At 40.7% G+C, this 17,762-nt stretch overlaps 1 protein-coding gene across 5 annotated transcripts in view; it reads left to right on the top strand.

The window, feature by feature from the left end:
• ODAD2 (outer dynein arm docking complex subunit 2) overlaps positions 1-17,762 on the top strand; it is a 174,919-nt gene that overhangs the window by 61,157 nt on the left and 96,000 nt on the right. For 4 of the 5 annotated variants that reach the window (XM_055430171.2, XM_088844042.1, XM_088844044.1 and 1 more), the window contains 6 exons: positions 6,402-6,548; positions 7,231-7,440; positions 11,712-11,954; positions 12,508-12,618; positions 14,902-15,056; positions 16,076-16,318. In XM_055430171.2, coding sequence (XP_055286146.2) covers positions 6,402-6,548; positions 7,231-7,440; positions 11,712-11,954; positions 12,508-12,618; positions 14,902-15,056; positions 16,076-16,318 — 1,109 coding nt within the window. The remainder of the gene's footprint in view (positions 1-6,401; positions 6,549-7,230; positions 7,441-11,711; positions 11,955-12,507; positions 12,619-14,901; positions 15,057-16,075; positions 16,319-17,762) is intronic. The other variant, XM_088844043.1, reaches the window with a different exon arrangement.

Below are 17,762 nucleotides of genomic sequence, written 5' to 3'. Positions count from 1 at the left end.
CCATAGTATTTCATTATACATATATCAGTAATTTAACAATTCCCTTGTTGGTAACCTTTTAGGTTTTCTCCCCAAATCAATTTTTGTTCTGACGATGCAGCCACAAATAATTTTGTGGCTAGAATTGCTAGATGGCAGTGTGTATGCTCTAATTATGTTCTAGCTGGACTACTTAGTGGTATGTGTTCTTGAGAGAATGAATAGAGTTAAACCTTAAGAGACCTCCCTAGAGATTTTTCGTTTGCTTTGGACATTGTATGTATTTCCATAGGATGAATTGTTTGAAATAGAACTGCTTGCGTGAAAGAGTATGCACATTTCAAATGCTGATAGTTCTAATGGGGAGTTGTTGTTCAATGGGTGTAAAAGTTCAGTTATGCAAGGTGAACAAGTTCCAAAACATTGTACCTGTGGTTAACAATGCTGTTTGCACTTAAAAAATGTAAGGGGGAGATCTCACATTGTGTTGTGTCATGTGTGAGTCGCTTCAGTCGTGTCTAACTCTGTGACCCCATGGGCTTTAACCTGCCAGGCTCCTCTGTCCATGGGATTCTCCAAGCAAGAATACTGGAGCGAGTTGCCATGCTCTATTAACATACAAAAAATGGGGAGGCATAAAGAAACTTTGGGAGTTGCTGAGTATATTAATTGTCTTGACTGTGGTGCTGGTTTCACAGGTATATGAATGTGTTCTTCCTCATTAAATTGTGTGCATCAAATATATGTAGTATTTTTGCATATCAATTATACCTCAGTAAAGATGTGTTTTTTAAAAAAGAATATGTGCACAGTGAAGTTGGAGAAGTACTGCATTTTTAAATTTTATTTTAGAGGGAAATATAATGAAAAGTAATCAACCACATAAAAATTTTTTGATAAATCCCTTCAGAAGGTAAACGTCCATTTACACTCTATCAGTAATAACATCAAAGGTTTACAACCTCAGACACACAATGAAATCAGCCCAGCTCTTAACAAAACAAAGACCTGATGCCCAGGTACCATTCATGGAAGTTTGGATTGAATTGGTTTGGAATGGGGTCTGAGCACTGATAGTCTTTAAAGTCTCCCCAGGGTATTAAAATTACTCAACTAGAATTAAGATTTACTGTTATAAATTTTAATCTGCAGTCTTTATTTGTTTTATAGGGGAAAAAAATGTATCTTATGTGAATTTGCATGTTCCTGATTGTTAGTGAGATTGGTAACAGTTTTCATATGTCGAGTAGTTGTATTGTGTACCTTGACTGTTTTCCTGAGTGGATGTCTTTTGATTCTTGATGCAAATTAATCCTTTGTTATGTGCAAATTTCTCTCAATTTTGTCATATGTCAAAGTCAGGTGACAGGTTCATCCGCTCTTTCCTTCAGTGATGAGTTGCTTCTTTTATCAAATATTGTCATTTCACTTTAAGAGTTTATGTCCAGATTTTCCTACATTGATTTATTTGGGTGTTCCCATGCTGTTTTAATTATTATAGCTTTGGTATATTTAAATATTTGGCCAGAGATTTTTCTTAAAATATTTTAAACTACTTTTTGCATATTTTCCATTCCAGATCATCTTGACAATGATTCCAGAACCAAGTTTTTTTTTTCAAAAAGCTAAAAAATGCTGCTAGGATTTTGGTTGGCTTACATTAATTTGTAAATTATTTTTGGATAAATTACAGTTTTAATAATGTTGAATTATCCTATTAGGGAATATGGTATGACCATTCACTTGTTTAATCTTTAATATACTTGTAAAACTTCATAGCTTTTCCTGTGTATATTTGCAACACATTTCTTGTGAGATTTGCTCATAGATATTTTACTATTATTTTGCCAATACTGGCATGGGAACTTTCTTCAAATTACATATTTTGATTTGTTATTCTCAGCTACTCATTTTTGAATATTGCCTTTGTATCCAGTCACTTTACTGAGCTACTTTTATTAATTATCATAATTATTCAGTTCATTCTTGTGAATCTTTCTAGAAAGACTGTTACATTTCCTACAGATTTTTCCTCATTGCAGTAACATTCCAGTAAATCATCAATTTCTGTAAATGTTCCATGGTGATTTAAAAAGAATGCATAGGGAATCCTTGCATTGTTCCTAACCATTCCTGACCAAAAAAATAAAATTCTTAGCAAGCCTGCAATCCAACAATCTGGGCCTAATTTCTTTTTTCTTCTGGAACAGTATTTTCTCTTTTTCCTTGAAGTTTCCTTTTGAGTCTCATCTCTTGGGGCCCAAGAGTTCTGAGTGCTGAATCTCAGCATAAAATCAGTCTTCAAATAAACAGAAGGCAAAGCGATATGTTTTACTACCTCAACTTATGTGGTTCTGTGCCACTCACTCGGGGCTCTGAGTCTCAACCATTTCTGCTCCTGAGGGACAAAGAATGTCTCTGAGCTAAACCCCACGCTGGGTGCCTGCCCCCCTGTCATCTTAATAAATAGTCGTTGGCAGGGGTCATGGCTCTCACTTGGTGAGTGACGTGTTTGGAGAAAAAACTGCTGAGGACCTTGGAAGCCAGTTGGATTGCTGTGATGGTTGCGTCACCATACCAGGTCTCACCCACTGCCTTCTGATTGTGGATGGTGGAGATGGGGACAGAGGGACCTCTGCTCCCCTTGCCACCCCTGCCCACCGTGCTGTCTCCCTGGGTCTCACAGGACACCAGGAGGGATGACCCTGTGAGTGTGTCTGCCATCACAGTGCCATCTGCCAACTCTGGCATCCTTTCCTGAACTGGGTTACTCGAAACCGTTACAGTGCCTGATGAATCACCTGAGCCTGCTTTCTGTCCAGACCTCAGCCCAGGCATTCTTTCCTCAGGGGAACCTTCCCCGATGCCCCCGGCCCAGTTAAAGCCTCCCCGGTGTGGGTTTCCCTGGCCCTGTGCCCCTTTCCCTTACTGCACCGCTCAGACTTAAAGTTTCTGTTTACTGGGATGGACTTTAGAAAATTAAAATCGTTCTTCTCTACTAAACTGTGAGCTCCATAAAAGCAGAGCCCAAGTCTGTTTTTGTTTCCCAGATGTCTCCAGGACCTGGCATCAGACTTGGCAAGTAGCTAAGTAAATAGAAAGCAAATTTGTTGAATGAAAGAATGCAAAAGTGATTTCAGGCAGCTTTCTCTCTGTTTTACTCCTGAATACATTCTTCATCTCAACTTAGACAATGTGTATTGCTTCTTTATCAACAGGAAGGGAGGATATTACTCTCTACTGGATGGGGTAATACTTATTTCAAAAATTTTATTTAAGCCCAGGAAAACATTATTATTATTATTATTTAAAAATCCTCTATTCATCTTTTAAGAAGAAATTTTGAGAAAAGCGAGAAGCAACATTCATCCAGTCTCATCGTGTTTGAAGTGTGATTACAACCACGAATGAGGGCCTGCTGATCATGGAAAGGAGCATGAACTGTAAAATATCTGAAGGCCGGCAGAAGTTGGAGATGTTTAAGAAGCAGGAGGGGAAGGAGGACAACTAGCAAAGGAATTGCATTAATTCAAGACATGGAAAAGCTTATTGGAAGCATTCTTCAAAACCCTTCAGAAGCTAGTAAAATAATACTTCACTATGTTTTTCTCCAGGTCTTAAAAAGCCTCCACAAATGTAAATCCATGATAAAATGTGAAAATAAATATTGGCAACTAATTACATTCTCTGGGAGATTTAATTTAAAAGGAGCATATTTGCATATTTGTACTCTTTCTCTTTAGTGAGATGTTTATGGCATCTGGTCAAAGTAGAATGGACATTTGAAAATCCTTCGACATAGCTGGTATTTAAAGAATAGCAATTGGCTAACGTTTGTGGCTCTGTACATTGAATAGTTTGGCTCCCATCTGCTGGTATTCATTCTGAAAGATTTATAATCCTTTGGGGAATGTGGTCAGTGACAAGAGTAGAAGTAAATCCTGAAATGTGGAAAAACTAACTTTCCCTCATAAAAAACTGTTCTAAAAAAATCCCTCAAGCCTATGAATATGTTTCCAGATTTTCAGAAAAAGCTGATGATTTACAGAAAAAAAATTTTTTTTTCTATAAAGATCTAAATTCTTAATGATAAATGTATGTTTTCCATCATTTGGTTTCAAAATTGGCCTAAAGATAGTTCAGCAAAATACAAGATCTTATGTTTTGGGCATTAGCTGCCATGACATGACTTTTAAAAGTTTATGTCATCCGTTATAGTGTAAATAATGAAGTAAAACTCGAAAGGTGGAAATACTCTACAAGAGAAAAATGAAAAGAACTTGAAGGAGGAAGCCAAACTGGTGCTGAATGTCTAAGCAGAAAACTGCTACCCAAGAAACTAGACGCAGGAACAGGGAGTCAGGAAGATCTCCCCATCATGTATGACTGGGAATAGCAGGACAGAAATTCTTCTTCAGGGAGTTGGACCTGGACCTGGTGGGAAGGGCTTTGCTGGCCTGACTGGGGCGGAACACGTTGTTGGACAACTACTTGCTTCCTGCTCAGACTCCTGCTTGTGCTGAGTCTGAAGCCACTGCCTGAAGAATCCTGTTGATCTGAGGCTCTCAGCTTCCATTGTCCAACCTTTAATCTAAGAACCCAGCTTTGTTCCTGCAGGTGCCTGGGAGGAACTTTCTGCCTCCTTTTCACCATTTAAATTCAGAAAAAGAGCCTTGTTTAATGAGTTGTTTCTCTTCTTTGCTTTTCTTTTTTCTATGTTATTTTCCTTAGTTAATTACAGTTAGTATTTAGATTCTCTCTTATGGTTTACAAAATATCTACCTTTTTCTAAGAGAGGCACAGGAGGAACTGGGGTGTGGGGTCCTGTGTCCCAGACAGGGGGTTCATGATACTGACAGTAATGATAGAAGACGCAGTGCTTTATGTTTTAAAACCAACTGTGGGAAAATTGGTGGCATTAAAATTTTTCTTGTTATTGAGAAAAAGATGCTAAAAGCTCTAAGAACAAAACATTATTTTAAATGTAAGTAATAAAATTAAGGCTTTTGTCATTCTAAACTTAATCTTGAATATAAAAGACAGCCTAGATTACCCAGAGGGAAAAATTAGAAGGAAAAGCAGAAATGTTGTTCAGAGCACTTTTAGAGATGTGGAGAGAATATTCTGGAAGGGAGCAAGTAGAGTCTCTGAAGCCTAAACATTTCCTTCTTCACTTTTTGATGCTCACCCTCTACAGACCCCACTTTAGTTATAAACATATTGTGTTGAATTTATAGGAGGATTGGCATGTGTGTATTTGCATGATATAAAGGTGGGAAACTTGAGTATAATTTCCATTTCTTTGTGCTACACATATAATATATATCAATATAAAGCTATGATTAGCAAATGATAGTAAATATAATTTGAAGATGTTGTCCCTCAAAAAAAGAAAAATATGTATTTAGGCCATTGCTACTGTGTTTTGACATAGAAACCCAAGGCTGTCTTTTTTGAACACCTTTTGCATAAAATAGCTTTATCTTGGCTCCATTAGAAGTATTGCTTTTCTGTCTTATTAACTATTCCAGGAACTCTTATTTAGCAGCCACTCTCAATAGCAGTAGCAGTAATATATGTATGTAGAAGTAATATATGCTATGTTCTTAAAAAGTTTTCAAAGCATTAATGATCAGTGGATGTCACTTAATTCCAGCGATGAATTCTTATTTAATTTCCTAGCAGGCCTGATTCACTGATCCTCATTTAAAAAATGGTTTATCTCTTGGATTTTTTGAAGAAGTCGTTCCCCACTGCTCTTTACATGTGATGATTAGCTAAACAGACGTTGATTTGCATGTTATTGGGCCAGCATTTCATGCATGACAGTGAAACAATCTTTTTCCCTCCCTCAGTCCACCCATCGGCTCCCAGGTTTGAGTGGAGTCGCTTCCTCTTTCCCAGCCTCACAGCCTCACCCTGCTTTTTCTCCATCCCACATGGGTCACTGTGCTTCCTACCAGGCAGTTTACTTTCTTCATGTTTTCTGTGTTCTAGACTATTCTGTGTACATCTGTAAGAATAATCTTCAGACACAGCTTGCACTGCAGCACACACAGTTCAGGGACTGCCTGTAACCCCACGTAAACCTCACCTTCCTCAGAGTCTCTCTCAGGGCTTGCCCCTGACTCTCTTTAATATCATAATTCCACCTGATGTTGTAGCTGTTTAAAGCAGACAGACTACCTTAACACGGCAACTCTTAATTGGACTAATGTTTTATGACACCCTGGACAGCTTTCTTGTGCTTTAGCTCAGCATGATCCATTTAACAAATTATAACCTACTCAGAAAATTTTAAAAAGCTAAACATGCTGTGTATGGGGACATGCACTTCCCAGTTCATGGATTCATCAACATTTAATAAATTTCAATGGGAGCGTGATCTTATTTAACCTTTCTGTGGCCTTGGGTCTTTGCAGGGAGGAAATCAGACGGCTACTGTGATTGCATTGTGTTCAATGAAGGATTTTAACTTAGCGCAAGAGACCTGCCAGTTGGCGATCAGGGATGTTGGAGGCCTTGAAGTTTTAATAAATTTACTTGAGACAGATGAAGTCAAATGTAAGGTGAGTGTCTTGATCACAGCGGACGAGGAGCCTTGATACACGTGCTTCTCTTCTCAGTGCTGGACATCTGCCCTTCCTGTTCTTTGTTGCTGGTCTTTATTTTTTACTGATAACTCACTTCTACTATCGGAGAAGGCAATGGCACCCCACTCCAGTACTCTTGCCTGGAAAATCCCATGGACGAAGGAGCCTGGTAGGCTGCAGTACATGGGGTCGCTATGAGTTGGACACGACTGAGCGACTTCACTTTCACTTTTCACTTTCATGCATTGGAGAAGGAAATGGCAGCCCACTCCAGTGTTCTTGCCTGGAGAATCCCAGGGATGGGGTAGCCTGATGGGCTGCCCTCTATGGGGTCGCACAGAATCGGACACAACTGAAGTGACTTAGCAGCAACAGCAGCAGCACTTCTACTACAATTAGCTACCCTTGTTGACTCTCTGTTTTTCTTCCTTGTCTCTCCTTTCCATTAACTTATGCTTCTTAAATGATGAATGTTTGTTTATTTAACTGCAGGAAAATGCGGGGAATCGGGGGATGTGTGTAACACCTGGGAATAGGAACAGTTCCCTTCAAAAACTTAATTGGGGAAGGATTTTAGGTAGACTTGGAATTTTTAAAATATATAGCACTGGTTCTGCATTAAGCACCCTTTCATCTGTAACTTTTTCTTCTCATTTAGATTGGTTCATTAAAAATCCTGAAGGAAATCAGTCATAATCCTCAAATCAGACGTAATATTGTTGACCTTGGGGGCTTACCAGTTATGGTTAATATACTTGATTCTCCACATAAGAGTCTGAAATGCTTGGCAGCTGAGACAATTGCAAATGTTGCCAAGTTTAGGAGAGCCCGGCGGGTGGTGAGACACCATGGAGGCATCACCAAGCTGGTGAGTAGGTGCCACTCACAGGGGCGGGCATCCCCTGTCCTTCCCTGCTCCTCCTGGACACTCAGTAACCCCTGGCTGTGTTCTGGGAACCTTTTCTTGTGTAACATGCCCTTGAAAATTATTTTTTTGTGTATGTACATTGGCAAACAGCCAAAAAAACATGTTCAACCTAATTTTTCAAAAAAATAATTTTAAAAAATAGATGTCATTTTCACCTATCACACAGGTGGGGATACATTCATATGGGGGGGGCAGTGTCAGCAAGAGGGTGGTGACTGACTTCACTCAGTCTGAGACTGCCACAATATTGTTCATCAACTATAGTCCAATATTAAATAAGCAGTTTGAAAAAAAGAGGGTGACAATGGATGAAGCCCTCTGCAGTGGGACACCGTCTGGAGACATACATCCTATGAGGAGATAGAGATAATTGTCCCCACGGAGACAGAGCAGCAGACACTCATCCTACTGTTACTTACAGAAGTGACAACTGAAAACAACGTGTTTTACAGGATGAGATTAGTAAAACAATAAGTGACACATCCATAAGAAGTATCCATTGTCAGCTATCAGTACTGTATTTTAGAAGTTTATTTAGTAACAAGGAATAAATGTATATGTGAAAGTGAAAGTGTTAGTCACTCAGTCATGTCCAACTCTTTGAGACCCCGTGGACTGTAGCCTGCCAGACTCCTCAAACAGAGGAATTCCCCAGGCAAGAATATGGGGAATTTCCTTCTCCAGGGGATCTTCCCGACCCAGGAATTGAACCTGGGTCTCCTGCATTGCAGGCAGATACTTTACCATCTGAGCCACCAGGGAAGCCCCAAATGTATGTTTAATATTCTATAAAATCATCACAGGATTAAAAGCTAATGATACCCATGATCCCAGTTTTTAAAGACCTTAGCTAACAAGTATAGAAAAATCACTTGAAATACACAGAATTGTTCCTAAGGGGTTTTCTCTGAAATGACTACCAAATTTCCTCCCTACTATTCTACATTGGTCAGTTTGTTATATTACGTATATAATCAGAAAACATGATTATTTCAGTAACTGTCACTGGAAGAAAGAAGCTGGCTCAGGGTCCCCGCCCCAGCAGGAGGGATTTTATAATGTGCATTACGGAAGTGCGTTTTCATCCTCACTGTGTCCTGAGTCGCTCCCACAGCATTTATCACACTGGATGACATCACCGCTTTCCTACTTGAAGTTTCTTAAAGATGAGAGGCATGTCTTGTTCATCTCAGTGTCATCCTCAGCACCTTACCCAGAACCTCACACACATTAACAGTTAAGAAATATCTACTGAATAATGCAGATTCCATGTGAATATGTACATGGTGAAACGTGTTCAGAAATTTCCTGAAAGAGATGCTGTGTATTCACTTGTAATCTGTAGAGCACTAAAACTTAGAGTTATTTGCCTCAAAAATGAGATGGACTTGTGGCTGGATAGATGGATAAATATGTAATGAAACAGATATGGAAGAATGGTAATTATAGAACCTAGGGGATGGATGTGTGGATGTTGCCACATGACTATTTCAGCCTTCGTGAATATTTGAAAATTTTCATAATAAAATGTTGGGGAGAAAGGGAATTATTACTGTGATTATTATTATTCTGCTTAAATAATGAATTCATGTGATAGGCTAGTGTGACTGTCCACCGAAACGACTTCATAAGAGTGATACAACAATAAAATGTTTTTATGGGCATCTTATGCAACGTGTGTTGTAGACTGGAGTTTGGACAGTTGCAGTCACCTAATCAAAATAATGACATCCATTTAATTTTAAATATATAGCTTTAAAAGGAGTATATAGAAATATTGAATGTTGTACAACTGAAAATAATGAAACATTGTAAATCAGCTATACTTCAATAAAATTTTTTAACATTTAAATTAATAAAGATAGAAAAAATTTTTAATAAATTAAAAAAAGAGAGACTGAAGAGAGGAGATGTCACTTGCGTCTTGAAAGGTGAACAGGTATGTGTTAGGCAGACACATCAGGGAAAAGCATTTAAAGATGGAGCTGTGCTGGTAAAGCCTGGAGCTAGAAAACAACACTGCATGTTTGGAAAGTAGGTGGTGTCACATGCCAGACCCAGGATGAGATGGGCTGAGCAGTGAGAGATGAAGGTGGAGGACCATGGGGATCACACACATTCTTATCCAGTAAGCTGTGGAGACTGGACTTGGTACAGTTAGGGAGGGAGTAACCAATGGGCATTTCCTTTTAGAAAGTTCTCCCTGTGATCAAGCCCATCATCCTTCTGTCCTTTGCCCAGAAGTTACCTGAAAGCCACTAAATAGTCTCCACCCTTGTCCTTGGGTGGAGACCATGTGCTGTTTAGACCATGTGCTAAACAGACCATGGACTGTTTAGACCATGTGCTTGTGTATGTGTGCTCAGTAGACTTTTTGCCACCCCGTGGACTGTAGCCTGTCAGGCTCCTCTGTTCATGGGATTATCCCCCCAAGAATACTGGAGTCAGTTGCCATTTCCGTCCCTAGGGGATCTTCCTGAGCCAGGAATCAAATCCAAGACTCCTGCATCTCCTGCATTGGTGGGCAGATTCTTTACCATTGAGCCACCTGAGAAGTCCACTTAGACCATGCTGCTGCTAAGTCACGTCAGTCGTGTCCGACTCTGTGCAACCCCATAGATGGCAGCCCACCAGGCTCCCCGGTCCCTGGGATTCTCCAGGCAAGAACACTGGAGTGGGGTACCATTTCCTTCTCCAGTGAATGAAAGTGAAAAGTGAAAGCGAAGTCGCTCAGTCGTGTCCGACTCTTCACGACCCCATGGACTGTAGCCTACCAGGCTCCTCCGTCCATGGGATTTCCCAGACAAGAGTACTGGAGTGGGGTGCCATTGCCTTCTCCAAATTAGACCATGAGTGAGCACTAATTAAAGGCAGTGTCCTCTCTCTATGATCTTGGAATTAGGAATCAGTGGAATTAGAACTGATTTCTAAACGGCAGTCAAGATTAAGTGGGCAGTAGCCATGGAATTTGGTCTCTGGTGAGAGAGGAATGGAGGAGACATACGGGGGATAAAGACAGCTCGGGGTGGCTGGCTTCACACCCTGTCCTTCATGGGCAGCCTGACACCCTGCTGTGTGCATGTACCTTGCCTCTCCCTTGAGCGCTTCAGTGATTGGTTACTGCAGAGAGGAGAGAGGGTCCTGACAGCTGTGCATTTGGTCTAGTTGCTTTCGAAAGTGCAGGGTGATGGCTGTGTCCTCCAGAAAGGCCTCATGGTTTTAAGCGTGTACAGGCCAGAGAACTTTTCAGTTCTCTCTGTAAAGTTCTCATGGCTCTAGGGAGCCTACTTTCTGAGATACCAGGAATCAGGATGTGGTTTGCAAATCTTCCTCATTAGATGTTAGAGCCATATTAAGAAAATGCTATCTTGGGGGGATTAAATTCCATGGGGGAAGGAAATGTAAAAGCTCCCAAATCTGGAGGACATTGTTTTGAAGGTTCTGTTTTTTCCTTTGACTGCTGAAAGTTAATTTCTTAAAGGATTCTTATTTTATGAGGGAGGTGAGCTTAGTAGCAACCCTGAGGTGATTGCAGGATGGGTTGTCTTTTTCTTTTTTTCAAATAGTATTTTATTTTTTTAACTTAATTTTTATTGGAGTATAGATGCTTTACAATGTTATTAGTTTCTACTGTACAGCAAAGAAAATCAGCCATCCATATACATATATCCCCTCTTTTTTTGGATTTCCTTCACATTGAGGTCACCATAGAGCCCTGAGTAGAGTTCCCTGTGTTATACAATAGGTTCTCATTAATTATCTATTTTATGTACGTAGTATCAATAGTGTGTGTGTGTGTGTGTGTGTGTGTGTGCATCAGTCCCAGTCTCCCAATTCATTCCACCAACCCCTTCCCTTTGGTATCCATACATCTGTTCTCTACCTCTGTGTGTCTGTTTCTGCTTTGCAAATAAGATCACCTATGCCATTTTTCTAACACATATACCCACATATATGTGTAAACTTGGGTATGATATTTGTCTTTCTCTTTCTGACTTAATTCACTCTGTATGACAGTCTCTCAGTCCATCCAGGTCTCTACAAATGACCAGTTTCATTCCTTTTTATGGCTGAGTAGTATTCCATCGTACAGATGCACCACATCTTCTTTATTGATTCCTCTGTTGTGGACAGTTGGGTTGCTGCCAGGTCCTGGCTGTAGTGAATGGTTTAAAGATCCCCGTCTCTGTTGTATTGCTCTGCCCTCGTAGGTCGCTCTGCTTGACTGTGGGAAGCATTCTGCAGAACCTGCTCAGTCCAGCCTGTATGAGACCCGAGATGTGGAGGTGGCCCGCTGTGGGGCGCTGGCACTGTGGAGCTGCAGCAAGAGCTATGCGAACAAAGAGGCCATTCGTAAAGCAGGAGGCATCCCTTTGCTGGCTCGGCTCCTGAAGACTTCTCATGAAAACATGCTCATCCCGGTGGTGGGGACGTTGCAGGAATGTGCCTCAGAGGTACACAGGCCAGCTCTGCTCACTGTGTTCTAATTTACTTTGACTTCCTTTGGTGGAAAAATAATTTATGAAGTTATCATAATCACTAAGGAATTTTTAAGAAGTCACCATTCTTTTAGAAAAGCAAGAGATTTTCTAATCAGATAGAAAATTAATTACATTGGTGTTAGTCGCTCAGTCATGTCCAATTCTTTGTGACCCCATAGACTGTGGCCTGCGAGGCTCCTATGTCAATGGAATTCTCCAGCAAATATACTGGAGTGAGTTGCCATTTCCTATTCTAGGGGATCTTCCTGACCCAGTGATTGAACCTAGGTCTCCTGCATTGCAGGCCTATTCTTTACTGACTGAGCCACCAGGGAAACCCAATTTCATTGGTATCTGGATGATATATTTTTTAAAATGTTGACTAAATTCTCTTACTGTTATATCAGTATGTTAAGCTCAGACTATGGTGTTTATTAAGAAAGTTCAGTGTTGTTGTTAACAAATGTGAATAGACACATTTATGCATATTTATGCATTGTATAACTATTAAAGTTTATTTTCCTAGGAAAACTACCGAGCTGCAATCAAAGCTGAAAGGATAATCGAAAATCTGGTAAAGAACCTAAACAGTGAAAACGAACAGCTGCAGGAGCATTGTGCCATGGCCATCTACCAGGTACAGTGGGCTCTCCTGCGTGGAGTTTAAGGTGGTGTTTCATGAGGTCCCATTGCCTGGGGGTGGGACTCAGGAATATGCTTTCTTTATAAGAACCCCTAGGGATTTTGATGCACACGTAGGTCTGAGAACTGCTATTCTGTTATGATGTGCTTTGTGTAAAATAGCCAGATATGTACATGGTAGCTCTGTGTTGCCTTTCACATGTCCTATTCAAACACAGTAGTTTTGGGAAATACATCTCCCACCAAGACACAATAGATGAATGAGTGTGTGTATTCCTGTTTTATCTTTTTATTTATTTGCTTTTTAAAATCTTCATTGACTCTTTGTGGGTTACAAGTTCCATAGTATACCGAAACACCAGATTAGAATGGTAAAGGGGACGGAGAGCTGGGCTTGACAGATTCGTCTCTGGCTGGCTACAAACAGCACCAGTTTCTGCCTAATCAGAATAGATTTCCTAGAAGAACACATTTTAAACGTGCAAAGTGAGAAAATGAGCCAGAACGATGGAGTCAGAGGATGGTTCATGTCAGTGAAGGGTTGTGTAGTTTTCTGGAGCTGCCTTAACTGTACATGAGTGAAAGTGTTGGTCGCTCAGTCATGTCCGACTCTTTGTGACCACATGGACTGTAGCCCACCAGGCTCCTCTGTCCATGGGGATTCTCCAGGCAAAGATGCTGGAGTGGGTTGCCATGCACAGTGGGTGGTTCAATGACAAGAAAGGAGGCTTCTTCACAATTCTGGAAGCTGTAAGTCTCAGGGGAGGTGTCAGCAGGGTTGTTTCCTTCTGGGCAACCTCTCCTTGGCTTGTGGACGGACATCATCTCATTCCCCTGCCCTCCTCCCTCTGTCTTCACATGTCTTCCTCTGTGGCCGGACATCCTCTTCTCATAAGGACACTTACCATTCTGGACTCGAGCCCACCTCTGTGATCTCATATAACCATAACTACCTTCATCACATTCTGACATAGGGGGTGAGGCCCTCAATGTCTGAGTTGTTAGAGGAAACAGCTCACACATAGCAGGGATATATCATAAACTTTTGTATTTTTAGGTTTTATATAATTTTAAGGGTTACTTTCCATATACAGTTATCACAGAGCTTCCCAGGTGACGCTAGTGATAAAGAACCCACCTGCAAATGCAGGAGACCTAAGAGACGCAAGTTTGATCCCTTGTTCGGGAAGATCCTCTCAAGGAGGGCATGGTGGCCCATGCCAGGATTCTTGCCTGGGAAATCCCACGGACAGAGGAGCCTGGCGGGCTGCAGTCTACAGGGTCGCAAAGAGTCGGACATGACTTAAGCGACTAGCATGCCCAGTTATTACAGAATATTGGCTGTATTCCCCATGTACAGGGCATCCTTAATCCTGTCTCGTACTCAGTACCTTGTCCCTCCCCCTCACTCACCCCCACGATGCCCCTCTCCCCCACTGTAACCACTAGTCTGTTCTCTAGATCTGTGAGTCCACTTCTTTTATGTTATATTCACATTTGTTGTATTTTTTAGATTCCACATATAAGCAACAGCATACAGTATGTATCTTTCTCTGACTTAACTTTGTTTAGCATAATGCCCTTCAAGTCCTTCCATGGGCTGAACATGGCACATATGGTAAATGACATGCAGCCACAACCTTAGAGACCAACTGTATGCTTAGAACAATATCAAACCTCTGCTACATTTGTCATCTTTTGGCTTTATAAATTTGGAAGCATCATGAGCTGGGAACAGCTATGCAGTCTTAGCCTTATTTCAAAGGATAACACAAACATACAGATAAGCATGTGTGAATAAAATGTCGGTTGCTGTCCATACAACCCGCTGCTCTGGGCTCTGTTGGGGAAATTCCTCACTTTGGGGGTCATTAAAGATCTGACTGAACTCCCTTTTCTCATCTGTCTTCTCTGCTGTGTTTTCCCAAGGCTGTGGGTTACATCACTGCAGAAATTCTCCAGCCATGCGTGTGGTTTTCTGGTTTCCTCACTGACCTTGCCTCTGTCTTGGTAGAAGCCCAGATTACCCCAGAACTGGCTTGGGAGGTTAGCCCAGCATATCAACACTGCTAATATTGCTAAAACCACATAAAGGAAGAGAGACACTGTCAGATAGTGGCCAGTATAGACTAGAATTATGTCTTACTTGAAGACTTCGTCAGAAAAGGACACTCTTTTAAAAATAGTTTCGTGGCAACTAGATTGGCAGCCTCTTTAAGCAGACTGAAAGCTTGATAAACCTTGACCATGACAGCGTCTGACTTGGCTTTTTGTGTAGTGTGCGGAAGACGAGGAAACCCGTGACCTGGTTAGGCTGCATGGAGGACTTAAACCCCTGGCCTCCCTCCTCAACAACACTGACAACAAAGAGCGGTTGGCTGCTGTCACAGGGGCCATATGGAAATGTTCCATCAGCAAAGAGAATGTGACCAAGTAAGAGAAGGCATTCAGTGTTTTCTTTTAAGCTATGGCCATCAAAACACATCCTTCCGTTTTAATGCTATTTTAATAAAGAGTTGATTCTAATGCTACTCCTATAATTTTGAAAGCTGCACTTTCTGGACTAAATTGGTAGAAATAAGAGATTCTTAGAAATGAAAGTGCCTGCTTATCACCCCACCACCCAGAAATGATTTTCATGTGTTAATAGGAGGAAGGGGCTGACATAATCTCCCTGTTCCATGGGCAGTTTTGCATGTGGGCAGCCGTTTAAATGAGAAGCACCCCTGATATTTCCTGTAGAGACCATTCAAGGTGAAAGAATGAAGTTCCCACAGAATCTTTAGACAAGGAACTGGTTTTATTCTTTTTCTAAAGATAAACAAGATGAGTCAGCTAAAGACCAACTAACCAATTAATCTTCAAGTATAGTCATTTTCAAATATGCTTTCATTGAATTTTAAAGTATTTGTAAACTTTATGATCATTTGGTTGATTTTAATCTTTGAATTTATCTTTTTATACATTTTTAGAGTTTACACACTCTATGATGGATGGTCTAGCTTTTTCCTATCTCAGGGTGATAATTTTCTTTGACAAGAAATTTACATGTTCTATTTAACACAATGATGATTTATTTTGCTTTGTTCATGTAAAATAATTCCTGAAATGTGAGGGAAAACCCCTAGGGCAGTGGGATTGTTGATGCTCAGATTTGAAAGAAGTTGTAGTTGTCTCAGAGGCTGTACAGTGTGGTACTTAAGAGCACAGTGGGTGTGGATGCAGGCTTCACAGTTTACCAAGCTTCAGATTAGCCTTTTGAAAATGGGGGTAATAATAGTATCCATATCACAGAATTTTAATAACGGTTGAATGAGCATATAGTTAGCATTTAGTACATTTTAGCTATTAATATTATCACTAAGATTGCTATCAGCTAACTTTATATCAGAAATAACACTGTTCACCTCTCTCCTTCCCTTCCTACCCTCTTTTGCCTGTGATGAGCTCAGATTTCGGGAATACAAAGCCATCGAAACCCTGGTGGGACTTTTAACTGACCAGCCCGAGGAAGTGCTTGTGAACGTGGTCGGTGCTTTGGGAGAATGCTGCCAAGAACATGAGAACAGAGTCGTCATCCGGAAATGTGGTGGCATCCAGCCACTTGTGAACCTCCTCGTTGGGATAAACCAAGCTCTACTCGTCAATGTCACAAAAGCAGTTGGTGCTTGTGCGGTGGAGCCCGAAAGTATGATGTAAGTGATCCTCAAGGCAGAAAGGTTTTGTTTGAGAGTGTTAGAAGTAGTGCTGAGAAGTCACGGAAGAGTGTTATCTCTTAGAATTGGTGTGCATGAGTGTTAAGAGAGTAAAATGTGGTTATGAATAACAGCAAGGTGACCAAATCGGACTTACAGAGCCAGATTGTTCCCTTGAATAAGCTGGATGGTACTGACTAAAATAACCAATGATCAATCAAAACAGTGGCGGGATTATCATTAGGGGAATCATCTATATTTTATAGATATTGATAACTAATATAATAATACAACTGACAAAAAGAGAAGAGTGGATGAATATGTGTGCAAATTCTGTCTTGCACATAAATAAATCAGTAGATAGTATTTAAAACAGAAATTTTATCTATCTATCCATCCATCCATTTCTCTATCTCTCTTACCTATCCATACATCCTTTTATCTAGCTGTAGCATAAAGAGACAGTTGATATAATTTTTTTAAATAATTTTATTTATGGCTGTGCCAGGTCTTCCTTGCTGCTTGGGCTTTTTTAGTCGCCGCGAGCAGGGGCCACTCTCTTGTTGCGGTATGCAGGCTTCTGTTTGTGGTGGCTTCCCTTGTTGCATCACACAGTCTCAAGGGGGCGTGGGCTTCAGTAGTTGTAGCATGTGGGCTCAGAAATTGTGGCTCTAGGGCTCTAGAGTACAGGTTCAGTAGTTGTGATGCTCGGGGCTTAGTTGCCCTGTGACATGTGGGATCTTCCTAGACTAGGGATCAAACCTGTGTCTCCTGCATTCGTGGGCAGATTCTGTACCACTGAGCCACAAGGGAAGCCCTGGAATAATTTTAATGATTATTATTTCTGCATGGTCATATTTGGGATCTTTTGTGCTTTCTTTTTTATATTTTCTGCACAACTTGTATGATAAATATGCATCATCTTTAAAACAAAGTTCTTGTTTAGTACCTTGCACAATCTTCTTTTCTCCTCAATAGTGTACAGTGGTTCAGAGTATAGATTCCAGAGGCATTGCCTAGAATGCCAGTCTCACCACTTAACTATGTTTCCTTCAGCAAATTATTAAAGTACTTGGTTCCTTTGGCTCCTAAATATTTAACCTGGAGACAGTCATGGTACCTGTCTCACTGGATTGTTATAATGACTGAGTGAATTAATGTATGTAAAGTACTTGATGGGGAAACAGTGGAAACAGTGTCAGACTTTATTTTTTTGGGTTCCAAAATCACTGCGGATGCTGATTGCAGCCATGAAATTAAAAGACGCTTGCTTCTTCTAACAAAAGTTATGACCAACCTAGATAGTATATTGAAAAGCAGAGACATTACTTTGCCAACCAAGGTCCATCTAGTCAAGGCTTTTTCCAGTGGTCATGTATGAATGTGAGAGTTGGACTGTGAAGAAAGCTGATCGCCGAAGAATTGATGCTTTTGAACTGTGGTG

This window comes from Moschus berezovskii, chromosome 15 (genome assembly GCF_049115385.1).
Source record: "Moschus berezovskii isolate FMDL1 chromosome 15, NW_MosBer_1.0, whole genome shotgun sequence".
In the NCBI taxonomy this organism is placed as follows: domain Eukaryota; kingdom Metazoa; phylum Chordata; class Mammalia; order Artiodactyla; family Moschidae; genus Moschus; species Moschus berezovskii.
Note: the sequence above shows the minus strand (reverse complement) of the source record. Positions and strands in the feature narration are given on the sequence as shown.